The 27,790-nt window shown below is 37.9% G+C and overlaps 1 protein-coding gene across 2 annotated transcripts in view; it reads right to left on the bottom strand.

The window, feature by feature from the left end:
* The window catches only part of KIF16B (kinesin family member 16B), a 137,359-nt gene that overhangs the window by 98,894 nt on the left and 10,675 nt on the right, over positions 1 to 27,790 (bottom strand). For both annotated transcript variants that reach the window (XM_054290179.1, XM_054290180.1), the window contains exons 2-12: positions 21,998 to 22,067; positions 20,897 to 21,010; positions 16,432 to 16,548; positions 11,046 to 11,143; positions 10,428 to 10,537; positions 9,668 to 9,810; positions 8,904 to 9,072; positions 8,625 to 8,756; positions 4,444 to 4,619; positions 2,574 to 2,639; positions 29 to 88 (exon numbers count right to left, since the gene is read on the bottom strand). In XM_054290179.1, the coding sequence (XP_054146154.1) occupies positions 29 to 88; positions 2,574 to 2,639; positions 4,444 to 4,619; positions 8,625 to 8,756; positions 8,904 to 9,072; positions 9,668 to 9,810; positions 10,428 to 10,537; positions 11,046 to 11,143; positions 16,432 to 16,548; positions 20,897 to 21,010; positions 21,998 to 22,067 (1,255 nt within the window). The remainder of the gene's footprint in view (positions 1 to 28; positions 89 to 2,573; positions 2,640 to 4,443; positions 4,620 to 8,624; positions 8,757 to 8,903; positions 9,073 to 9,667; positions 9,811 to 10,427; positions 10,538 to 11,045; positions 11,144 to 16,431; positions 16,549 to 20,896; positions 21,011 to 21,997; positions 22,068 to 27,790) is intronic.

The following is a 27,790-nucleotide window of genomic DNA, read 5'->3' as shown; positions in this document are numbered from 1 at the left end:
AAGAGGAAAATTTATTTATTTGCCTTACCTTCAGAATATCTTGAGTTTCATTCCACTTGTTAGTCCACTCTTTGGTCAGTTCTTGTACCTATGAAAGAAAAATTTTGAAGAAAATCACAACTCTTCCAAATTTCTTGATAAATGCATTCTCAAAGAAGTATTAAGTATTTGTGCAATTCTTTGTGAAGTTTAATACTTAAGCATTTAGAAGAGCACTGATGCTCCTGCAATAATTGCCATATCTACAATACTTCTCCCTCAAACCCCAAAATTCTTATTTACACTGCAAGATGAAAGCAAAGTCTGGGATAATTACTTCAAATAATTATCTACCTTCAAACAGTTTCATAAAGTGCTTTAATCCTACAAAGTTTACTGCCACAGACTCATCTCCTAGCTACAACAGGACAGCTCCTTTCCCATGGCACAGGCAGGCATGGTAAGGCAAAAATCCCCTCTAGAGGATGGCAAGCAGAGAAAGAGCCAGACCAGCAGGCTTCAGCAGCAAACCATAGCAAAATCTGCTGCAATTTAGAAAGCACCCACTTCATTGTCATCAGCACAATATGGAAGTCAGATCAAAGACAGTGGTGGACTTGAAGAAAAAAATTTAAGAAACCAAAAAGCGATACAAGAAAAATCAAGTTTGAGATCAGCGATACGGACAAGATGCTTGCAAAGGCATTACAGGCAGGGAGAGTGCTGGGTATAAAATCATTTAGGTTGGAAAACACCTTAAGATCATCAAGTCCAGCTGTTAACCCAGCACTGCCAAGCCACTGCTGAACACATCCCTCTGAAGTGCCACATTTATGAGTATTTTAAATATCTCTGGAGATGGTGAATCAATCATTTTCCTGGACAGCCTTTTCCAATGTTTAACAACCTTTCCATTAAGGAATTTTTCCTAATATTCAATCTAAATCTTCCCTGAAGCAACCTGAGGCCATTTCCTTTAGTCCTATCACCTTTTATTTTAATGTTCTAAGTGGAACATTAAAACAAAATAAATTTCAAAAGATTAAAGACAAACATGAAGGAATTCTATCACAGCTCTATTTACCATACCAGAACAATTTGTATTGCTCAGAAACACTTCATTTTTAATTAAATCTTTTACATTAAACTACTCCAAGTTATTCTTATATAAGAAAAATCAACTCATTAAAGAAAGTCACCATATACTTGTCAGGGAATATAAATATGGTGATAAAGTCTTTAAATCTATACAAACAAATTAGTTATTGCACTCATTCAATTATAAAAAAGCTACAACCACTGCAACATGCAAGAATTTTCAGTAATTATGCCTGTTGTAATTATCATGAACAGTAATCACATAACCTTTTAACAAGGCTGACAAAGGTAATAAAATACACTTGATAAACACCCCAAACAGCAGGGCCAACACTTCTGAGCATGATAAGCAATGGTTACTGTCAGAACATGAATAACATACTCTAATTAGCCTAGAGTCAGCAATTTACATTACTGAGCTACTCTTAGATAAAAGCTTTTTGTTTGTACTCAAAAAGACTAAGGATATAAATAAAACAGGATTCTCAAAGCAAGACATAAATTTTCTAATTCTAAAGGTTGAAGCAGTACCAGTGTAAACCTGACCATTTAAACCAGCTAAGGAGCCATTTTTTAAGGTATCATACCTACATATGATTGGCATCTTTTTGGCAGTTTTCAGAACAAAATATCTGCTGCCATGTTGCTGAATACTTTCAAATATTTCCCTCTTGCTTCTTCCAAAGTATGACTTTTACTCTTTTTTTCTGAACCAATTTGCAACAGCTTTCAAAGCAAGCTAATACACAGGAAAGAATTAACACAGTATGATATAATAAAAAATGAAAGACTGCTCATCAGAGAAATGATAGTACCATTATATCTAGATTCTTCTGGACGCTGTGAGTTTTCCAAACTGTATGGAAATTTTTTCCAGCCTCTACATTTGGCTGAATTATTGAAAAACTTGGTGAGAAGCACACTGTGAAGTACACCTAGACCTAAGACCCTCCCCCAAAGGGATGGCTAATTAGGCACTTAATAGATTTCTACACACCAGATTTAAATACTGACATTTTCTAAAAACCTACCCCACACCACAAGTTATAAATTACTACAAACCATAGAAGAGGTGACCATTCTCCCCATAATTTTTGCTGGTTTTTGTACACACTGAATATTTTATTACTGTGATTACTTGCTACTTTTTACTGTCATTTAGTGGCTTTTCCCTCTCTAGGCTATTTACAAACATACTTTCTTAGTAAGGCAGGCTGGTCAGGGAACAAGTCTTTTCATTTTCATAAACAGAACTACTACATAAACATAAAAGATGTATTTTGTTCTTAGTTACAATGTTATATTAGTAGGATAGCAAAATTATTAATTCACTCACCTACTTTTTTCTTTTAAAGAATCAAGGCAATGCTCCTGGTTGGAAAAAGCTTAGTTGCACATTAAAAACATCCTGAAAATTATGAGTACACCTGCATTCAGACCACCCATCTTTCCTTTTCTTTGATGTTTAAAAACTGCTTTATGAAATTTTAACTCACCCTTGCTTCATTCTGTTGAAGCTTTTCCTCCATACTTAAAGCTGTTGGAGAATCCAAGAGTGCAATCTAAAACCATGAAGAGTAAACATCAGTTCAAAAAGAAAACAGTCACTATTTCACCAAATGAAATTCAATTGTTCAACTTTCTGAGTCTTTACCATAAACTTCCTTTAACTTTAATATATACCATTTTACCTTGAAATACTGTAAACAGAATAATCAAAATCCTGTCAAAGCAGGTATTTCAAATTGGCTTGAAAGTACTATTTTCACTCACTTATACATGGCCACACACAGAGAAACCAGACACATTTGTAACAGGTAACTCCTAATACAGTTTTCTTTATATTTTAAAAAACATGAAATTTTATTATGCATGAATAGTTGTCCATTTTGCTTTAATATTTTTGTATACTGCTTTATCTTTAATAACTGTATCTTAACATAACTGGCTTTAGAAGAGGAAAATTACTAAAGAACAAAAACACACAAGCAGTACTCATTGTGTGTGACCTTCTACACTGAATCCAGCACCACATTTTGGTAAACAGTATCTTCAGATCTACAGAAGCATTTGCAATACAGTGCTCTGGTGATACAAAGGAAACAGGAAATAAATTATACAGAGATTTATACCATTTTGCATATGCAATACACCACCTGCTGTTTTACCAACCATCGCAAATTCAATAAACTTAAGTTCTCTACTGTCTCCCACACAGCCATCTACCACATCCTAGCACTGAACAAGATTTATTTTGCAATAACCACTATTTTACAGCTTGAAACTAAGTTAAAGCATTCAAACTTCAGGGGGGGTCCAAGTTACATCTACTTTGCTAACTCTAAATCAAATCATATTTTGAAACTAATTCGTTTTCCCCTCCTAAAGAATATTAAAAAACCACAAGTAATTCAATCCCATAAAGATTTTAACTGTTTGTAACAAAGCAGAGCTCTCTGCTCCAAACACCTACAATAGCCATTTCTGCTTCCATTCCCTTTTTCAGCAAATTTTTTATAGCATGAAATGCAGCTGAAGTCCTCTTCTACTAACAGTGGGCCATGCTGAATTGACATCTCACACTGCACAGACCACCTAAAACAGAATTACATAGTTCTAGAAACAAATCTGAAGCAGTACTTCAGATACTCCCAAACTATATTCACTCAAGTATGAAACCTAGCAGATCTGAAGGACATTATGCAGAAGAGACAACTGGCCTGAACCAACTGGATATTCTTTATTGTTACTTTGCTTTCACCACCCTGGGAACACAGGAGAAACTAAACTTAATTAAACCTGTGCAGTGACTGTTTCCAGCAGATCATACTGACCAGGGAAGAAACAGAATCATGTAAAAGTGAAGCAGAGCATTTTTGTTTTCTTTCTGAAAATATTTTTTACATGTTTAGAATGTTATGTGCCTTCTAATGTACTGCACAGCCAAACACAAATAAAATGTATTGTTTAAATCCAAAAATTTTCATATTTGTGCACCTTGAATCCTTTAAACCTTCTTTTAAGATACTACACAAAGCACATCAGGACATTCAGGGCAGACCCAGAAGATATGTTCCTGCTCAGGCCCCTTATGCTGTGCTGACTACCTGTTCCACAGCACACTACAATCCAGCTCAGATTATGTTAGGAGAAACCTAAAAGCTTTGGGAAGACAATTTTTCCCCCCTTAAGTTAAAAGTTGCAATCTGCTGGCCATATGGAAAACGATTCCATCAGGAAACTAATATTCATTCGTAGCCTCATCGAGCTTGTTTACTCAAATCAATATAATGAAAGATAATTACATTCTAGAAATAGATGTTATAACTCAAGGAAAATTACACATCAATTGCAAGTCAAGCTAACCTGATTCCCTTGAGCAAGCAGGGCTTTCAGCCGGGCTATTTCAGCTCTCAGCTCACGGATCAGTTTGACGTTGGGATCCTCATTAATTGTGGGCTTGTTGATGATGTTTTTGGCTCTATTTGCATAGCGAAGTGTACTCAAAGTTTCTCCATAATTGACATCAGCAGGTGAAATAGCTAAGGATGTGAAATCAAAGCAGTTTATCCAGCACCATATGTTGCATTTACTGAAGTTAGTTTAGATTTTAAAAGTCAGATATATTTCTGTCTCTTCACCCACATTAAATTTATCATTTACCAGTATGGATACAATTTGTTCCAACTCTTCACCAATTTCATGTCACTATAACTTTGCATAAGTAAACACTGTATGAGATAAGTGTCTTAGGATAATCAGGTCTAACAACCAAGTGTTGCAAAGAAATCTTGCTGTCAATCTTTTTAACATTTACATTTCCCTAGTAAACATAAATGTCCTATATGAATACTTCACAGGTCTTCTTACAATTTTGTACAAGATCAGTTGAGAAAACAGTGAGTATTTTTTAAGTATCAGTGTAATCATTGAAAAGAAAAGACCTTCCAGGTAAAACACAGTAGGGAAATTAAACATCATTAAAACAAAAAATAATCAGACAGGAGAACCAAAACAAGAGAAGAGCTTCTATAATTTACAAACCTAGCTGTTCTCCTGAGCTGCAGGCATCTGGCAGCACACAGAACTGTCAGCTGTCTGATGCATCAAGAGAAATCAGTATTATTTTTCAAGCTACCTAACCAGAAAAAACAATGCCATTTAAATGCAAGTGCTAATGCTATCCTTCCCTTAATTTTCCTAACAATATATATGATGTTCCAAATTAAAAAGATAATTAAGGCATCCAAATAGATGAGTGGAAACACAAAAGAAAAAACCATCCAGATATCTTAATGAACAAACTGAAAAAGAGATCCAAAGAATCAGACAATGAAAACACCTGAAAAACTAATTAAGCAACTAAAATAATCTGTCCTTTCTCATTCTCTCAAAAACAATTTTTTTTTGTGGTAGAGACTCTCTGAGCTACAGGAGATGCACTTTGAAACAACCTATAATTCCCCTCCTCACACTCTCCCTTCCCTGTTTTATCTACTGTTTCCTCTCCACTACTCAGTAATTCTTCTGGAAGGATGTCACAATATGTTACAGAAATATGACAAATCATAATCAGACACATTTTTCTACAGCCTTTCCTACAGTTTAAAGTGATCTTCCTGCATTTTTTGTGCTTACTTATAGAAAAGGCAGGACAAATGTATGTGGGCATCTTGCTGGGCTGTTAGGGAATTCTACCACATTACCAGGAGAGTTACTGCTGAAGAGAAGATCAACCATCAGGGCTCTGCCTTGCAGAAGCACCACTAATAAATGAGGAAGTAGCTGAGAAAGAAGCTGGGTACTGTAATCATTAGTACAGGCACTGAAAGCTCACTGTGTTTCTAAAACTTCTCTTCCCAAGCCCTCTGTCAAAAAAAACCCCAAAAACACGGAACTGCAAGAAGAAAGAACTTTCACTTCTTCAAGAAGAAAGTTGCCAGCACAGCTTTACTTAAAGAGCCAGAAATCCAAAGCAGAGTCTGGTCCACAATCATCTACTGGCACTACTATGATTCTCCTGAGGAAAACAAATGCCATGGATTCCAAAAACAACCCCAAAATCCTACAACAAAGGAACTGCTATCCAGAGAATCTGACTGGTTCTGAAGAACCAGAATGTGATCTGATACATTTTATTCCTTCAATTCTGCTATCCCACATTCCCAAAAAGGGAGTCCACCAGTTAAGAGCACATTTCACTTGAGCAGGAAAGAGTGTGAGAAATTTCAGAGCTGCTCTTCTCCTCACATGCAGTAGTACCTGGACAAGCTTGACAAGAGGGCCCACAGGGACCTACTGAGGGTCACTAAGTGCAGGTGCAAGGTGCTGCAGCTGGATCAGGGCAGTCCCACATAAGAGCACAGACTGGGGATAAGAACTCATTGCAAGCAGCACTGCAGGAAACAACTATGGGGTTCTTTCTGGTGGGTGAACACGAACCAGCAGTCTGTGCTCAAGGCCCAGAAAGCCTGCCACATCCTGGGCTGGTAAATGGTTTTAAGCTAAAAATAGAGTGATTTAGATCAGATATTAGGACAAAATTCTTTATCCAGTGTCAGAACTCAGGACATCCCTCTGGATGTCCTGGACTGCCAAGACGCCTGCCAGGGGGCTCAGAGACCCTGACACAGAGCCCAAGATGCCTGTGGTTTTGATTATGACCCATGGAGCAAACTACCAACCTTAGATGAAGATCTGCAAGCCATGACAGTTTAAGTAGAATGATAGTGAATTTATTACAGGGTGAAAAAATAGATTTTTGGGGTTTTCAGAATGGGGGTTCAGGGGGCAAGATGGAGGGATCTGGCCATGTCCAGCATTTCTACTTCTTCTTGGCCTCCATCTTCTGCTGGAGATGGTGGCACTTTTGGATTGGTTTAGAGTAGAAGCTCACTGTCTAACATAGGTGATAGGTATTGGAAAGTAACTGTAAATATTGTACATGTAGTTTTTAGTATAAAAAGATAACACTGCCCTGAGAGCGGGCAGAGTGCCTTGGACTGTCCTGCTGAGTGAATCTCAATTGGACAGGAGAGAAAATTTTATAGATGAGGAGCAATAAACAACCTTGAGACTGAGAACTGAAGAGTTCTGATTCCCTCTTCAAGTGCTGGGCTGGGAAAAGAGACTTTCTAACACATCTCAGGGTCACTCTCAGCAGCAAGAGATTCTGAGAATCCAGAAGGTGGTGACACACTGAAACAGGGAAGTACTGAAACACTAAGGCCTGAACAACAGGCCCTGAACCAAAGCTGACATAGATATGAACCTTCCAACCAAATATCATACATATATTTGGTCACCAGCAGAGTATTGTTATAATATATGTTCATTTATTGGCAAAACATGTATTCACCCTTACATATGTAGAAACTGGGTAAGGCTACATCTGGTCTAATTAGGGAGGTATTACAAACAAAGACAACTCTCTTGGTTCCTCCTTGAGCCCATATCAGGCTTTGGGAGAAAGCCAACAGGAGAATGAAGTCAGAAATTACATCCACTTGTTTGTTTAACAGTGTAAAACCTGGGCCACTGCCATAGCAAAGTGGGGGAGCCTCATGGCCTGAGGTGGGCACAGCACAGGAGTTCCCAATTTCCAGGTGTGGCTCTCCAGTCCTTTGCAGTGACAGCTTCCCCCACAGCTGATGTCTCTCAGACCTGGATGATGCATCTTTATTAGGGCAACTTGGTGATGTACCTTTCTTAATCACTACAGGCCTTCTTTCAGTAATGATTAGGTGCTCTTCTTAACTTATCTTTTTGTAATTCTTAGCTAATTATTATGTGCTTTGTTTAGCTTATCCTTCTGTGATTGTTTACAGTTTTACATTATAGTAAATATGGTTCCTTGATTTGGTGGCTGTGTCTCTGACCCTACCCGGGGTGGATGGAGCTCTGAGCACTCTGCTCTAGTGAAAGGTGACCTTGTCCATAGCAGGAGGGATGGAGCCAAACAATCTCAAACCATTCCATGATTTCCAACATCCAAAATCCTCACATCCCCTTAAACATCATCCTGGCTTCACTTTTCTTTTTTGGAAATGGAATTCCCATTCCAATTTGTTGACAAACCTACAATACGCATGGCATAGGCAGGGTTTTAAACTAAGTGATCCTTGCAGACCTTCCTATGGGTAAAAAGGAAATCATGAGAGTTTTCAAGACAACTCATCGTACTTAAATTTAGACAAGAAGTTAAAATGTTGTGTGCTTTTAGAAGGTTAGGTAAAAGTGACCATCTTTCCCACAGGATGTCAAAACAGACCAGGTTGCTACTAATGCAACAAAAAAAAAAATTCAGCTTGGAACAGCAACTGATACACACACACACCAGTACAGACCAGATGCACAAAGCTTTAGTTATGTGTGCAGAGTGTAAGTAAAAACCAGAATGTTTTTAGAAAGCTCAGAAAGAAAGAAATCACTAAAATGTGTAAACCATGTTGTGCCTTAACAAAACATCTAGAATCTAAATACTTATATCCACTCCTATTAAGCATGAACTATTCAGAATTCAAAAAGAGTAAATTAAAAACACTTACTGGCAATCATTATAGTTTTGGAGTTTCCTCCTAGGCTATCTTTTAATAGCCAAGTCAACACTGAGTCCCTGTAAGGCACAAATACTTGTTTCTTCTTTGAAAGAGGATTTGTTGCATCCTGAGATAAATCAGCTGTGATGAGAAGATAGAAAATATTTAAAATTAGATCTTTTCATTCATTTTCAAAAATGTGATAGGTCCTTATTTGTGTAAGTAAACAAAAGGTATGTAATGACAAAAAACACCTCAAGACAGACAAGCACAAAACCAGAGACTCACCTAAGGCAGAAATTACATTTCCCAGAGTAACTAGAGATTTGTTAATATTTCCTCCTTCCTTTAATCTAACCCCTGTGGCACCAGTGGCATCTGCTCTCTCACTTCCAGCAAGATCTACCAAATGAATCTTGCTAACAGTTTCACAAGGCATTTCAGAATCAAATTTAGCCTAAAAAAAGAAAAAAAATAAAGCAAAGAAAAGTATGTTAAGCTAATAAATACTGCACTTTTACTGAATCACATTTAGTGGCCTTTTCATGACATGACTGAATTTAACTTGTTTACAATAGGAGATCTTGAGAAGACAGGTGTATTAGAGATGCCACTGAAAGACATTTGATAATGAATGGTTGCATAACTTCCACATTATTTCTTTAAATTGTAACATTTGCAACATTTTTCCATTTACAGACAAGCTATGACACTGAGTTGTAATTTACATGATGCAGTGACCATGTGCTGCATTCATTTCATTAAGCTTACAATGTTTGTATTATATTTATATATTGCTTTCATGAAGTTAGAGCATGCACAGACAAATTTACACTCAATTTCTCCCCCACCTCCAAGTTCTCTTCATCTACCAGGTCATCCATGGGCTTTCTAAAAAGCCTCCAAAAACAACAACAAAGATCATTAGAAGTCATTAGAAAAGGAGTTTGCTACATATAAGCAAACAGATCACTATGCTCTAAAGAAACATAGTGAAACATAACTGCACCTTGGGTATAAAAAAAACTCTTGAAGGAGTTTAGTTTTGTTACCTGAGTGAAGTTGATTGTGAAAATGGCATGTGACCTGCTACTAACATCATTCATTCCAGTGGCAGCTGTTGTCCTATTTATATTTCCTGCATCCATCAGTTCCTCAACATCAGTATAATTTTGGACTAAATGTTTAGACAAGTCTGAGAAAAAGCAGAGTGTTACAGTATGCTCATATATGTCCTTAATTTTCTTTACAAAAAGATTCAAATTACCCTCACTACTGCAAACTATTGCTGCAATTAGTGTTTATTGTTATACTTGTTCATCACCTAAGGAAAGGAATGAGACTTCATATGAACAGTGGACAACTTACACATTTACAGTAAAAAATAAAAAAATACACAATATTATTATTATGTGGAATAACATGAGCATAATCCCACAAGAGACATGAACCTTCCCTAGTAGAGAACAGATTAGGACAATTAGATCCTAATAGGTTTTCATTTCATCTAAATATCTGAGATTTATAAATTACTGTCAACAAACTATTAAAAGCAATTGAGTCTCTTAACATTACTTAAAAGTGTGTTATAAATTTACGGATAAAAAACTCTGTAATAGTTTTTTGATTGGGAAAGCAAGTAGAGATGCAAAATTACAAGCTATTCCTTCCACGCTTTTTACCAAAGTAAGACATTGCATCCATCATAATTTATATTTGAAAAGATAAAATGCCCTATACAGTTAGACACCACACTTTAGAACATATAAAGGTAATAAAATATGCAGTGTAAAACAATTGAAGTGTTTTTACCCTCAACATATGGCCCTTCTTTTGGATGCTCTCTGATTCGTAAATTATTTGTTTTTGATGACTTCCGTCGGAGAAGATCTCTCACACGTTCATTATAAATCTCCAAATAACTGAAAGAAAAAGAACAGAAAGCCACTGACTGATTCAAGAGCCTTTTATAAAAGGAAAGCCACACTAACACAAGTATGAAAGGCAAAATGCTTGGAGAAAGAACATAGACCCAAAGCTGGCTTAAGAAAATAATGACTACAAGGTATTGCATCGTAAAGGAAAAGCCCAAAAGGCAAGAAGGAAGTGGAAAGAAAGCAGACATGAGCAAGATCAAGATCTCCTAATGTCAGTCTGAAATAAAGGTTAAAAAAAAGGAAGATGCTGTCCAGTAGCAAAGGCATTTGCACTACCATATAAATGATTCAATATGCTCAGCTCTTGGCTGGAAGGTACAAGTACTGCACAATTCGACTGCAAGTGCCAACAAAAATCAATTACAAGACTGAGGCCAAGCATAAAAAATTATCTTTGAAAAATATGCACTCTTCCCAGGGATAAAGTGAAACAGAGTGTTTGTAACTGAAACAAGTTTGATAACCTGCAAACCCTTAACATGCCATGACCTACCTGACTTCTGTTCGAAAGGATGCCTCGTTCCGCTTGGTTTTTTCACTTATTTTGCTGAATAATCCTTCACAAATTCGAGGTATCAAACCTGCATCACCCTGCAACAACAACAATTCTTAATTCCAAGGCTGTATATGCATGCACAATATATTTTGAAAAACAAAACCCTAGGTGACTAGTGGAGAGTTTAAGACTCCAGAAAGGGGAAAAAATCAAAACTTGTCAGCAAACACTCTCTTGCCTTTTATTTAACTGCAGTCACCTTGCTACTTTAACCCTTTTGTGAGTGGAATGTACAACTAGCTTCACCTCTTTGCTACTGGAATACATTTTGTCCCTCTCATTCAGTTTGAATAATCCCACCTGCTTAAAGCAGAGACTGGCTCCCCAGAGTAAGTCATGAACTGCCTTATCTCACCAGTATCCTTCACTGCTTCTATCCCATTTCACTGTGCACTTGGCAACAACTGCAGAGAACAGGACAAGAGCCACATACAAACAGCCACGGGACATTTTCATTCAAACCCTCAATTCCCAGGTCACGGTCCTTCCTCTGCCGAAAAGTGCAACAGATCCTCTGAATAAATTAGTACACGACAACAAAATTAAATCTTCATTCACCGCATCCCACAATCCAGCCAAATTTAATTTGATATTAACTACTGAATGTTTGTCTCTGCAGACAAGGAGTTTTTATGCATGAAATGCTTGGTTGGTTTAATAAAGCAAACTGAGTAAGACCTATTCCACTGAGATACCCAGAAACTTAGCATGCATTTCCTTGCTGGTCCTGGAAGAGCTCTCTCCAGCCAAGCAGTGAGCTGTAGTGAGGGCTTTCCCTACAGCAGAGGAGCAGGAGAATGCCACACAGGTCTGTGGTGTTTGTGAGGTCCCCAGGACAAGGTGAGAGATGAGAATTTGACTCCATGTTCTCAGAAGGCTGATCTATTATTTTATATTATATTAAAAGAATGCTATAGTGAAACTATACTAAAGAAAGAGAAAGGATTCATCAGAAGGCTAGAAAAGAATGAATAATAAAAACCCATGACTCCTCAGAGAGTCACAGTTGGCTTTGATTGGTCATTAATTAAAAACAATTCACATGGAACCAATCAAATATTCACCTCTTGGTAAACAATGTCCAATTCCAAAGCAGCAAACACAGGAGCAGCAATCAGATAATTATTGTTTTCATTCGTCTTTGAAGCTTCTCAGCTTCCCAAGAGAAAATCCTGAGCAAAGAGGATTTTTCAGAAAATATCATGGTAGCACAGGTCTGGTCTCATCTGACACAGGGGTGCTCACTCCCAGCTGCCCCATTCCCACCAAGTAGGATTAGGGGGGTGACCAAGTCCTGCTGAGGACATCTCCCCATGCTTCAGGAGATGGCAGTTAACCTTCCTCAGAGCCATGGCTCCCTGGAATAACAGGACAGGATGTAAACATACAAATGAGCTTTGGGGTAAGAGGTCCAGGCTCAGGAGCAGCTCACAAAACAGTCTGTCAGCTATAATTTCCCTCCAGTCTAAAAGCATGTAAGAGATTCAATGTGATGGACTAACTATTTACCAGTGCAAGAAGAAACGCTCTTGTGTTTACAGTCAGGGGCCTTGTAATTAAGCAGGATGCCAATTAGGAGAAGCCAGACCACACATTCAATGTGAACACAGACTAAGCACTCCCTGGTGGGATTCTACAGAAAACTGGCAACAGGAAAACACAAAGCCAATGTACTCCCCCTGCACCAAACTCTGTCAGAGCCAGTGCTCCATGGGCAAAGATTTCTCTTCCACTTGGACTCCTCTACAAAAATCCAACCCTTTCTGCCCAACTCACTCAAGTTTGCTCCTATGCTGGTCTCTCTGCCCTCATTCTTCAGTTTCTCTCTGCATTCTCTGTCACAGCAATCTTGTTCCAGGTACCACCTCTGAGCTCTTCTTCCTCATTCCTTTGCCCAGATAAAATTCCCAATTCATCATTCAGTCACTTCCAGTTTCTTAATTATACTTTATCCCTCCATTTTGCCATTTCCCAACTTCCTCCTCTTAATCAGAGTCTCTCTATCCTTCTCAAACCAAGCTTCATTCTTTGAAATAATAATCTGTTCTCTGCTCCTATCCTAGCTCTTAACATGACTGCACCTGAAAACCAAAATAAATCCCACATTAAGGGAAAAGCTTGCAGATTAATCACACTTTTTTTTGAGACACTTGCCTCTGGCAACAGAGGAGCAGCCTTTCCCAATATCTATCAATTATCAGTCTCAATTTCCAGGTAAAATTTCGTGGGTCAGAGTTGGAAATTCCCAGACACACTTTATTTTAATTTTTTTACACAACAGAAGAGGGGAATATACTTTTCTTTCATCTCATGCTTGGAAACACCTGAATAGTTTTAATTAAAGCTTAGGGGAAAAAAGCATGGAAGATCTATCACAAAGTTTTAGGCAAATCATTAGTGTCTGACATAATCCAGCAACTACAAAAAGAGGCTTAAAATAGGAAGTATGAGCTCTAAATTAGTAATTTCAACCTTAGCAATAGAATAATGAGAAAGGAAGCACACACAGTTCCCAGAGTATTATACTAGTAAAATGTACATCTTAAAGAACGTACACTCCTTAATGGAAACTATATTTAAACACCTTCACCTTTTCACCCCCTAGAGCTGAAGGACAGGATCAACTACAGCTTTGACTATTTTTTTCCCGGCTTACAGTTTCCAGACATGAAAATCAGAAGAACCAAAATAGGTAGTTCACTCAAAAGCTGAATTTTCTCATTAAAAGCCTGTTCTTCTTCTGTGCTATCTAACCAGAAAAATCCTTATTGCAATTTAAATGTACTGAGTTTTGCCCATCTACCTTGACCATAAGGAGCAAATTATCCTCTTCCTTTCTGTAGCAGCCTTTCAGGTCTTAGAAGAATTTTAATCCCCCATAGTCTTGCCTTCTCTGCATATCCAAGTTTGAATTTCCTGATATTTTATAGATCTCTGCTCATTTCAGTATCTCTGCTCAACAGTCTAACTGCCCCACACATTTCTTGAAATGATTGCTGTATATAGAATTGCAGAAGAAGCCTTCCAGAGCCAACAACAGCAAATACTGAAAACAAAACGAGAACAGAACCCAGGCTTTTTAAATTGAAGTAGGGAAGAAAGAATACTTATTTCCAATTCAAGTTTTCTTACAGCACTGTAGTCTCTCTGACAGGGCCATCAATTTTGAAGCATTTAACTTGCCAGCTGAGTATACTTTAAATGCACTCTATACAAAGCCAGATTAAAGTATTTATGTATCATGCCAAGAAGATTAGACCTTTATTGCTGAATAGTGTCAAACAAACTCCAGCATCTATTCATTTGCAAACTGTTTTGATAATTACAGTCATTATATATAGTGAGGCAGTCTCATAAAAATGTCACTTTTATAAATTTCTGAAATAAAAATCCACACCTAGGTTGTGAGATCTTTTCTGGTTACAAAAGTCAATTCTGCTTATGATACTGAGGTAAATATAAAGCTACTTATTTTGTGACAACTGAAAGAAAAAGATTTATAGCTAATTTACTCTCCTAAGCCAGAGGAGGTGCAAAGAGTCCAATCTTACTACATTTCAGAAGAGTGATCTATCCAAAGAAGGATAAGTGTTAAATTCTCCTTTTCATTTCTACTGGCAGAAAGCACAATACATTTCTTTTCCCAAGGATTAAAGAATGAAACCTGCAGAGGCAGCCTGGCAAACAGGCTCCATCAGTCAGTCTTTCTAAACTGCTCCACCCCCAAAAGTTTAGTGGGGTCTCTCTGTCCTTGGACAGTCACAGAAGCAACTGCAAGAAACCACTCTCATCCTTCATTCACAAAGTGCCAAATACCTCCTATCACACCTTCCTCTTCCTGCAGTGCTCAATAGGACAAAATCCCTAAAATTTCATTTCCTGTATCATCTCATAAGGGTTTGATGAACCACTGTCATGCCCAATTTCTGCTTCTTGCCTGACAGCCTTCTCTAAGGACCTATTTTATTCTTCTGAATCTTCAAAAGAAGTTTAAAAAGCACATACCTTCAGAAAAAGCTGATCATTACTTTTCTCAACATCAGTATCTACTTTTTTTTGTCTCAAGTTGGGCATAAAAAATCAGCAGTAACATTAAAAATTTTTGGCTCTGTTACTGAACAAAAATTACTTAGAAGTTTAGAAGGTGTGATATATGGAAGAGTTAGTAGCATACAGACAGAAGCAGTATTAAAAATCCCATAAAAACTGCAATTTTAATCCATTCCAAAAATATACACCTGCTCACTCAATGTGGCACAAGAAGTGGACATTGTCTACCTGGAATTCTCCAAGGCTTTCAACATGGTTTCCCACAGCCTGCTGCTAAAGAAACTAACATGTTACAGAGGGTGGTGGCAAACAGCTCCTTGTAAAACTGGAAACTTGTCACAAGTGGGGTCTCCAGGAATCAATACTGGGCCCAAGGCTGTTCAACTCTCCATAAGTGACCTGAACAATGGCACCAAGAGTAGCACAGCCAAGTCTAATGAAGACACCAAACTGAGTGGGGAAGGCAAAGCTTCAGAAGGGACAGCCACCCTGAAGGGAAGACCTGGATAAACTGGAATAGTGGGCTAACAAGAACTTCATGAAGTTGAGCAAATATAAGTTCTTGCACATGAAAGAACATAATCCAAGAGCACAGCAAGGCTGGGATCTATCTGGCTGGAGAGCAGCTCTGTGGAAAGGGACTTGGGGTCCTGTAGACAGCAAGCACAACAAGAGCAAACAGTGTGGCAAAGAAAGCCAACAGGATGCTGGACTGCATCACAACAACCAGGGCACAGATGAAAAAGTCATTATCCCACTTTACTCAACACTTGTCAGGTCATACCTAGAATACTGCACTCAGTTTTGGTCTCTGCTGTAAAAAAAGACGTGGACAGGTAGAAAAGGACCACAATGACCAAAGGACTGGGAAGCTGCCATGTGAAGAAAGGCAGAGAGTTGGATTTGTTCAGCCTTGAGAATAAAAGGCTTAGAGGAGACCTTATAACCATGTTCCAGTATTTAAAAAGTGCCTACAGAGAAGATGGAGACTCCTGTTTACAAGGAGTCACATGCAAGAGACACTGGTAATAGACACAAAATACTCCTGCAGAGAATGAGACTGCATACAAGAGGATCATTTTCCATGAGAACAATCAGCAATTGGAATTATGTGCCCAGGGGAATGGTGGGTTCCCAACCATCAACAGTTTTAAGATTCATCTGAACAGGGTGCTGGGCATCTTGACAAGGTTTTGCCAGGAAAAGTTGGACTGAACGATCCTGGAGGGCCCTTCCAAGGTGGCATTTTAGGGTCAGTGACAACACAACGTACCGCATTTCCCATCATGGTGTAGGACTTGCCAGAGCCCGTCTGTCCGTACGCAAACACAGAGGCATTATAACCTTCAAAAGCAGATTTAAGCACCTCTGTACCAAGATTTTTGAAAACCTAAAAATAAAATTAAAAAATGCTTAAGCCAACAGAAGCTTGGGGAAGAAGATTGCCATCAGCCCAGCATGCAGATATTGAATACCACAAAACACATTTACTATAAGAGAGGAAATTAATATTTCAAATAAAATACTAAGTGTTTCATATTCATTCACCATATTTCATTCACAGCACGGCAGTGGTTTGGTTTTTATTTGTTTCTCTGTAACAGAACACTTGACATGTCAAATTACTACTTTCTTTTCTAAAGCCCCAATGTCTTTCAGCAATCTCAGCTACTCCATTCACTTTTCATTCTTGTTATTATCTTCTTGTATCTCATATTATTATGTCTATTATCTGTATCTTACATTATTTGTATTTTATGTTATCTTTTCTATCTTCACCAACTCTCCACATTCTGCAAATATCCAGTCCCTGCTCAAAAGGAAACATTTCCATAATTCTGTCAGTATTTCCAGAATTCTGTCAGTTTCTTCCTTTGTCTTTTTAGAGGGTTTTGTTGGTTGGTTTTGGTTTTTTTGCTTTAATCAAGTGTAAGAACATGACCCACAATCTTCTCTGTATTTTCTTCATAAGTGGCTTTTACATAGCAATGCTTTCTAGGCTGGCAAACAGGGAAAATTGTTTTCAATGTGGTAAGTGACCCTTTTTCATTATTTAACCCCTTCTCTTTCAGCCTCACCATGTAATAACTACTAATGATCCTTCCTCCACATCACATAATGTGGGACTCTGTTCTCAGCTAATAAATTCAGCTCTCACCAGATGCCTTCACCACCTTCCTCTGCAATACTGGCTCCTTCCAACATACCTCACGGATTTTCCTGATCTTTCATCATCATCCCCTCATTTCAATCCATACCCTTTTATTGTATTTGGGTTGCCCCTAGACATAGGAAGGAAGGAATTAATCTGACTTCATGTTCTCAGAAGGCTAATTTATTACTTTATGATACTATATTGTATTAAAGATTACTATACTACACTACACTAAAGAATACAGAAAGGATACTTACAGAAGGCTAAAAAGATAATAATGAAAACTCGTGACTCTTTCCAGAGTCCTGACACAGCTTGGCCCCAACTGGCCAATGAGTGAAAACAACTCACAGCAGAATCTAATAAAACAATCTCCAAACACATTCCACATGTGAGCACAACACAGGACAAGCAAATGAGATAAGAATTTGTTGTCCTTTTTCTCAGAGGCTTCTCAGCTTCCCAGGAAAAAAATCCTGGGCAAAGGGATTTTTCAGAAAACGTGAATGTGACAACACCTCACTGGGCAAGGAGTAACACTTGGTGCAGCATTTCTCCCAATTAAAATATTAATCTGTGTCTCACCATCTAGACATGATTTTCAAAAATCTCATTGATGCTTCACATAGCTTAGCTACTTGTCTGCACTGTTTGTGGTTTATATTCTCCAAGGCATACAAGCCATTTTTAATAGTGAATGGCACAAGCACAGTATAATCCCACAGCTTCTCCCTAGAAGGAGTGCTGGATAATTTCTTTAATCACTAATCTTCAAATGTGCCTTTGGAATACTTCACTTGACCTTCCCTCCAGCAAAGGAGCTACAGTGCTGTAACCACTTATATCTCTCAAAGAACATAAAGATCAGCCAAAGCTACTTTATTCTTTCCCCTATTTTTCTCTGTGCCCAAGTCTTTATGCACTACTCTTTTGATGGAATTTTCCTTTTTAAAAATGTGTGTATGTCTTGCATGTGATTTGAAGTAGTGCACAGGACAGGTACAATCAGCCTTGTGTCAACACAAAGGCTTAACACACAGGTTAGAAGCAAAGACTGCTTGGATGGGACACTGGTTTGTCACAAAAGGGCAGTAAATATCAAAACTTTTTTTTTTCTCAGTCAGGAATACAAACTGAGAAGCTTGATGGCAAATTGCCATCCCTACACTACACTCTAACTTTGGAATACTAAAGTGCATTTTGCATCTACAAGGCATATTAATAAGGTATGCAGTATTAGACAGATTTCCACTTCTTATTTTTCTGCTTTTCAAATGGAAAAATGTAACAATCATGAACAAAGGGCACTAGGCAACCACATCACCAACAATCAAGATCAATTTTATTCTGTGGCAAGATGAATGCAAAAAAGAGGCCCTTCTATGCCATTGTTGCAGCAAATTGTAATTTCTGCAGGAACTTGATAAGAGCTTAACTACAAAGCCTTCAATTAAATATGAAATCATTAACAAAAGCAAAACAGTCCATTGTGCAGTGCATGTTTAGGACTGGCACTCCTATAGTTTAAAAATTCCTTTTGTTTTTGAAGCACTGCACACAGGGTAATTAAAACAACACCTGAGAAACAATATTTTTGTAGCTGAGCAAGAGAAGTCCACACTCCTGCCAGCCCAGATACAGGAGGTGTCCAAGGCTGTGGAACACACTTTAACAGCACAACACTGAGCACACACACTGAAGCCAAATTTATGATTTATCCTATCATTACCAATCATAAAACTCACAGCTTTAAAATTTATTGCTCAAGGCTGCTGCAGCCATCAGTATGTGGGCATTTTAATTTATTTTTGTTTCTATAGACTCCTGACATGGGCAAGTTATAGTAATCTTGCCTCTACCTGACCCACTCTGAAACAGGTAAATGGCTCCAGAAGGAAAAACTTGGAAAAGGGGAACTTATCACTTATATGTGGAAAGTAGACATCAATATAGACTACAACTTGGATATCTATTTGTATGCATTCAAATTTACTTTGCAAATGGTTGTTTTGACAAGAATTGACTTATTTGTTTCACAGCAAATTTGGATTCTAGAAATAACCTGCAGTGTAACAGCAAGAGCCTACTAACACCATGAATCTCTTCCTGGGGTTCCTCTAAGGTGGTCTTGTCTAACACAGCTTTCCAGAAGTATCTAAAGGCAGGTATCCAGAAGATCCAAGTATTAAATACCCATAAATTTAAAGTCACAACTGATGCATGATAAGAAGCTTCATTTAGAATCAGAACAGAAAAATATATTATCAAAGTTGCTTTTAGTTAAAAATAAATAATTGAGTCAGTTAATTTAAAGCATTTGCTAAAATTCTAGCAAAGCCATATGGCCTGAAACACCTGCCTAAAACCATCCACTAGAATCCCAGGTTCAAATCATTGCTCTCAAATACATTACTACTTCAATTTGCCACAGTAATTAGGGTATTTCCACATTGATGGCCAGATAAAATGCATGTTTCCTGGTATTTCAAAAAACAGCAAAAAAAAAAGCGTTACTTAAAAGAACATCATCAAGAAACAACAATCCCGAAAGTTTAATATACATTATCAAACCCTAATATATCACTGAAATAAAAGAAGTATTCAGAATATAAGAGGATTTATCACTTATCCTGATGGTTAAATGAAAAATTCCAAGTCTAAATTCCCCATCAATTATAGTAATTTTATATATATATATATAATGGCAAAACTTGTCATTCTCATAAATATTTTTAAATGGCTTCAACTTATTGTTTCTTTTGATTAGTTTTAATTATGAGGCTTTTTAGGATTAGCCATTACAGCATTCCTGATTTCAAGGATTCCTGAGCAGATGGGATACATACCAAGAAGGTATGGACCCAGCTGGCTTACAGGATAGTCAGTAAACTGTTGCATTATTTTAAGGGAAAGAACTACTCTCAGTTGAAGTTTACAGCATCAAAATCACATCTTACTTGAGATTCAATTAAAAAATTTATTAGGGAATGGGAAAGAACCAAAAAGTTCAACATTCACATGAAATGCAAGGTCACAAAGGGTCTGTTTATCTGAATAACACCTACAGCTCCAAGTTTCATCTTCTGTTCTGACTATGCAGAAAGAAAAACTGTTTTGTCCTTTCCTAAGGTGAATACTCGAGGGAGAAGGAAAAAGATAATCTTCAATGTTTACCAAGGCTTTTGGACCAAGGAAAAAAAAAATTCACACCACACTTCAACCAGGTAAGATTGTTTCTAAGAGAATTAAAGCTTGTTTCTCAAAAAGGATTTTTTCTAAAAAGCTTTTCAAAACCGATTTCAGTGCTTAGAGATGTTTTCCAACTTGACCTTATACAACACCAATCAGAAAAAACAACTTGAAAGAAGGCATTCAGCCTGCTGTTTTAGAAAGCATACCACTTACACTGTTAGATAAGTTTAAAACAAAAAAAAAGAACAAAGCAAAATTCAAACTCTCAGATATCTAGAAAATTTCTGAATTACAGAAGATGCACTTTCAATGGAAAGAAGTTTCATGAAATGCTTCCAAGACAAAGAAAAGGGAAAGGAAAAAGATTAATTATTAACATCAGAAATCCTACCATTTCTTGACAAACAAAGTTGGGACTTTTACTGTCTGCTGAGAAATAGGAAAAATCATAGGTAAATGTTTTTGTTCTTTCTCGTCCTGTGTCTCCAGTAGCACCCTCTGGTATCTGTTAAAAAAAGGAAAACAGAGCTGGTACAACACATCCTGATGAAGTAATTAAAAACATTTGACAATAAATAATCAGAATGCAAATCTAACATAATGCTACACACATTTAGAAATGTATGATAGGTGAGATTATGATTCCAACAACACAAAATCAGGAGGAGGCATGCCCTTCAATAAGAAAGACAGCCACCTCATAAAGCAGCACAGCAGGAATTATTTGAATATTAGCTTACTGCTTCTAACACCACAGCACATTTTTGTCACAATACTTAGGCTCAGTTAAATGGGTCCATATATGCTGTTATTATAATCAGGGATTATCCTACACATAATTTATAGGAGCCAGAGAGATGTTTGCACTATGAACAGCACTTCACCATGGAGTCATAATTAAAAAGGTGAGACATACCTGCTGTTTAAGGCAATCATCATGCTCAAGACATGAGAGCTGACACTTCAGCAATACTCACCATGCTCCAAGTCATTCTGAAGAAATTACACTCTGAAACTCCTTTTCATATATTAGTCATGAGAAAATATCCTGCAAAAACCAATTTGCTGCACATAGCTTCTCTTGCTGAGAGAAATGTTAAAATACACCATCAAAAGGTTACAGCAAGGGATGGGTACTTTGGGTTTGGCTCATTTTCATGGCAATTTCAGAAGACTTTTACAGATGAAACAGAGATTTAATAGCTATCAGAAACACACCTCTATTCTATTGTTGGCTTTCACCTCCCAGCTAAGTAATGACCTGAGTGATAAACCTTTGAAGAAATGATGAGCTAGAGCCTACAGAGTGATCTTCAGAAAACCACAGTGCAGCAACAACAGTGTAACCTGGTTTCCCCAAAACATTACTTAAACACTACACTTTAACAACTAAGGGCCCTTGACCACAGTGCAGCAAGCATCACTGTTTTGTCCAGTCATATTTTGGCAGCTATTGAGTTACAATTTCCTTTTCTAAATTGTGTTTACTCACTTTTAAGTTTGTGATTGTTGTTTTATTTTTTTCCATTGAAATAATAAACTTTGCATTAAGATCTTTCTCCCTGAAAAAAAAAATAAAACATATTTGAGTAGGTTAAATAAAACATACCACAGTTATCCAGAATCATATTTCCACCCATCAGCCTGCCACAGTCAATTCTCAGATTAATTAACTTTTATTTTATTTTTTAATTCTTGTGCCCAATGTTTATTTACTTCTATGGCATGTATTTGGAGCACTCGAGCTTGCCTCCAAATTCCTTCATCTAGAAACAGAGCAGAAGTGTGAGGAAACCCATTTCAGAAATTTAACTCTGCAAGTCAATTAAGTGGTTTGTTCTTAATTGGAAGTACTCTGACCCAAAACCCAGTTCAGTCAAATGCATGGCTCTAAGGAAGGGCAAACCAGAACACAACAATACAAGCCCCAGCTTCTCACCAACATTCCAGTAGCAGCAGTTCCCAATTATCCATATAGTCTAGCTAACAGGGACTGAATGTTTAAACCACAAAAACCTAGAATTTTGAAACTCTTTTAGAAATAAGGTACCAAACCTGTGTTTTGAGTTCTGATGCATCACAGCAGCAAAGGAGAGAGGCTGTACTACCAACAAAGAATTACACAGGTTTGCAGCTTCCCAAAGCACAAGGATGCCAGGAAGGAAAAATTCCAGTTCCAAAGAAGTGTTTTCGTGCATTTATTTCATGCATTTATTCCACAATGGTTTCTGACTGTTTTCAAAAATACCATAAAAAACTGTGAGCTTGGTGTCTAAACCCAGCATGTACCAACCTGCTGCCAGAGATGCAATTTCACCATTGTTAGTCATGAGAGCAACACAGGCTGCTCCTGAATGACAGCCTGGAGCTCAGCACCTCCTGTGCTAATGCAAACATGCACAGGGAAAAAAGAGCCACAAGGGAAAGATGCACAGCACACAAAACCTCCCTCTCCAAATGCTGACACACCTGTCCCACAATCATCTAAGTCACCTGGGGTGCCTGGCCAGTGCAGAGCCAAGCAGAGGGCCTTAAAGCTATAAAGTGCTGCTTCACACTACTGGATATTCACTTGCACCAGCACAAAATGCAAAAGAGAAACTTCTTCCCAATAACAGGACAACCAAGTTCAGGATTTTGGTGTTTTTTCTTCTTTGTGGTGCACTAGATGACCTAAGCTACTCTGTTCATATTCTGTTTTCCAGCAGAAACAGTAAAGAAAAGCAAAGCCCATTTTAAAATCTACATTAATGAATAAAGCTTAGGTAAATAAAAATGCTTAAGTAAATATCAACACATTAGGTTATTTTCTAGAGCTAATGAAAGAAAATTGTAATAATTACAGCATTAATTATACAATTGAATTTAGATCTAACATGGAAAACTTTGAGGTGTGTCTTATGATTACTAGTCTAGATTAAGATACTGAAACAGCAAAATACAGCTACAGATAATAAACAGAGAAATGGAGAAAAGTGTCCAATGGTATTTTTTTGCAGGAAACAGATCTTGGCACTGCAGTAATGCAGCCTGTGGATGGCTCCCAGTCATCCTGCTTCTTCCACACCCTCCACCTGTCTGTAGCTATTTGTTCAGCAAAGGTGTAACAAGTAATTTGGCCCAATTAAATGGTCAATGCTACTATAAAAATTTGTTTCAAATGCAAACTGTAATTGCTTCCTCTAGGAAGTCTGTAAGGACTCTAGACAGGAAGAACCTTGGTCCAGAATTATTGCTTTTTTTATTTCTTCATGTTTAAGGCATTCAAGGGGAAATAATCAAGTATGTCAGTGCTTTCTTTCCCAGACCTAGCCAGCTCTCCATTTACTCTGCTAAAGCTACTCAATAATGGAATATTGGTACAAAACACTTAAAGTCTAACACCCATATATGAACTACACAAAATTCTGAGAAGCCTAAAGTAATTAATTTTGTGATATTATTAAACATTATTAAAGAATAAGGATTTCAAAGTTTTAAAAAAGGACCTTGGAAAGCACTAGCATACAACTCATAAATAGAATTTTGCATTTCTGAAGGAGAAGTAGTAGTGAGAGGACAACCTAAAAGAGGAATACTAGGATCAGAATAAATAAGCCAACCTGAAAGAAGTGGAAGAAAAAATTAACAGGAATCAAATACCCAAGCTTCATTTTAATATGAGACAGCTGCATATAATTTATTGTACACATACAAAGTTTAAGAGCATCTCATAAAAAACAATTTCTCGCTTGATGACAGTGATTTCCAGGCACTCATTTAATGCAGTTCATCAGGGCCAAGTCACTTCCAAAAAGTTTTCATTGCAAGTTCCACCTTAGTTAAAGGTTTGGGACAGATTTGTTTCCTCTAAAGGGCAGGATTCCACTGCCCCTCCCCAACCAGTCTGGGCGATAATCTCCTTAGAGAAATGTGGAAAAAACTGTTTATTTAACAAGCAAAGTATTCACAATGACAATTTTTCACAGTTCCATAAAAAACAATTCTGGAAAAACCTTATTGCCATAGCTAACAAGGAAAACCAGCAAAAAAGTTCCAATTTCTCTCTCTTTTCTCTGTGGTAGAGAACTCAGAGCACTGCCATGAGCTCCGAGAAAGCTGAACTCTTATCTCTGTGTTTTGAACACAGCATAAAAAAAATCCCAGTCCTTCTCTCTCTGAGCCTAGCTTAAAGCTGTAAAACCCATTTCTGAGCAAACAGACAGATGATGGGGACACCAGCATGATGAAGCCACCCCAAGATGAGGTTCAGGCTGCAAATAGCTGTGCTGCAGTGCTGGGTAACATTCAGGGCTGGGAGAACCCTCCAGCAGCTCCACCAGCATCCACAGGAACCACTTGCCCGTCATCCAGAGAAGAGCTTCAGCCACTAAACAAACACTCTGCCCCTGCAAATTCCAGCCTCCATCACAAAATAATATAAAGAGACCAGCTGCCAAAACAGGTTCACAATTGAGGCTTTGATGGTTTAAGCAATCCTGCTTCCTCCTGAGCCAAATCTGCTCACACAGCAGCGCTCAGGGACAGCCTCCAGGATGTTCTCACTGCCCCTTCATGCACCACGTGGAGCTCCAGGATCACAAGGGACGGAAATTTACAACCCGTGATCCCCTGGCTCATAACTAAGTGACAAAGTGATCATGCAGGCAAGTTTCTTGGCACAGACACCTGAAAATTCACCAGCCCAGTGCTGCAATTACCCCTCTAGTATTGCTCAATTCAGCCAGTCATCCAGCAATTAACTGCAGGAGGAAAGAGCAATGGGGAGAGGGGGGGGAAATCACAGCAGGGCAATAGCACAGCATTTCCTAAGCTCCCTGAGAACAACACAGGAAAAGGGTGAATGAATCTCTCCAAATCCTAATCTCCAAGTCATGACTAATCTGGCTACAAGGCCACAATTAAATGGTTGAAGCCATGTTACATGAACATGTTAAAGTTAACACCTGTACATTGCACACCAAGCAGCACAAGTGCAGTCAGAAGTGCTTCAGGCTCGGTTTGAAAGGAGCCCTCAGGGCACCAGGGACAGCTGATAAGGGTGGCAGCCTCCCCTTGTTCAGGAGAGCTCTGGAGCTCTTGACAGCTGCCCATTTTCTCTGACAGCACATCTTCATTATCTTCAAGACCTCTACTGTGCTGTCAAACCCAGCTGACAGCAGCCAGCAGATTCCAAAGCCCTAAATGAGCCCGAGCTGGCTGACAGATGAGCTGTGCCAGCTCCTCAGTTTCACCTCACTTCCAGCCAGACAAGAAAACAGAAGAAAAAACTCCTGGGGATTGAAATGAAAAGAAACAGCTTCCTTATGATCAGATTGCATTTGTCTCAGTAAGAAACAGAAACTCTGCACCTATTTGGTACTTTAAAAGAGAATTTTGTCATAAAGCGTGTTTTGTATGGCCATAGGGTTTTCTGTGATCAACATTTGCTTGTACAGATTTATGACAATACCCCCATTCCATTCTACTGGGTTTTTTTGAGAGTTCTGCTAGTCCCAGGACTTTGTCCGCTGCACAGCTGAAACCAGAACAATAAATCCAGTGACAGAGAATGCAGACACAAGGGAAATCTTGTATATGACATGAAACAGAAATAATCTCTAAGTCTATACTAGCACACATATATGGGTTCTTGTATGAAGGACAGCCTAGATTAAACACTCTCAGCCATAAGAATAAATTTTACCAGCAACACTGAAAACCAGAAGTTTCATATATTGCAGTAATGCTCCTAAAATATGAACATACAGGTGTCTTTGTGCTGTCTTCTGTCAAGTGATATCCAGTGTTCTTGGGAAAACTCTGCACACTCACAGTAACACATACAGATTGATCACTATATTAAATCATGTAGCTGACCTGCTTCTTAATTTTTTTGTAATAGTACTGTGGTATTCACATTTTCTGGATAAATCCCTTTGCTCAGGATTTTTCTCCTGGGAAGCTAAGAAGCCTCAGGAAAAAAAAAAAAAACCCAATAATTATCTAATTTGCTTCTCTTGTGTTTTGCTTCTTTAGAATGTGTTTGGAGACTGTTTCATTAGTTTCTGCTGTAAATTCTTTTGACTCAATGGCCAATCAAGGTAAAGCTGTGCTGGGACTCTGGAGAGAGTCATGAGTTTTTATTATCATCTTGTTAGCCTTCTGTAAATATCTTTTCTGTATTCTTTAGTATAGTATTCTTCAATATAATATAGTATTATAAAATAATAAAATTAGCCTTCTGAGAACATGGAGTCAGATTCATCATTCCTTCCTGCCACAGAACACCCCACAAACACAACAGAATATTTTAGGTAGCTCCACCTTCCAAGAACTCTAGTCACAACTGGTGAGCGGTCACATATGCAAAATTTTAAATTATAAGCAGCAGCTAACTAAAGTTATTGTATCTGCATGCACCATGATCTCCCAATAATCTGGAAAAAGTTTAATCTTCAAGTAGAAGACTACATCAACAGCAACTTCCCTGCTTTGCCTGCATACTGACCAGGTTCAGTAATGGTCTCACCAGTGGGAACTAGTGCTGCACAGCTGAAGTTTTAAGACAGCCACATGTGAATCCTCTTCTTACACATTTCTGATAGCAGCCTTTAAGGAAATGTAGCAAAAGCAACATAAAATATAACCTCAAACACAACCATTGAAATGAATGCCATTCTGGAATTCTGATGTCACTATTATACCCCTATGAAGGTAATGGGACTCCTGGATTTCGGCCCATGTGATACTTTGTGTACTTGTTTTTAATATCTTGTTTCCTCCAATTTGTTCTTTTAGCTCTGCAATCCCAAATCAAAGACAGTGTTATCTTAACCTCTTGTGTACAGCAAAACACGATCAGAAATTCACAATTGCCCTGCAGTGCCCTTGTCTTCTGGGGTAGGAAGGCTGCAAATTAGAAATTCATTGGGGGAAAAATTGAGAGCTGACTTCATGGCTCTTTTAGCTCCTCAAGGAATCCATAAGGCTTTTCTACTGTCATTTTTTCCTTTACTGAGACACACAGCAACAATCTGAACAGAACAATAAATGAGTTCAGTTATCTGAGTACAAATATCTTGCCAATGTATAAGCATACAGAAAAATTATGAGTGCCCTCCAAGTTTCTGTATCTCACTATTGCTTTGTATTTACAGTATAAACTCTTTGGATAAGAGTCTTCATGAAGCTAATATTTGAAGTATCTGACTCATCAACAATAAGAACTTCAGCCCATCAGCAATTAAGGTGCTCAGTGCTATCTATGCACTCCTTTTGTTAAATAACTCTGAAAAACCCTCTC

Source organism: Melozone crissalis, unplaced genomic scaffold, assembly GCF_028551555.1.
Source record: "Melozone crissalis strain CALT ecotype California unplaced genomic scaffold, PUWL_Pcris_2 ptg000081l_1, whole genome shotgun sequence".
Lineage (NCBI taxonomy): Eukaryota > Metazoa > Chordata > Aves > Passeriformes > Passerellidae > Melozone > Melozone crissalis.
This window is presented reverse-complemented; position numbering and strand designations above follow the sequence as displayed.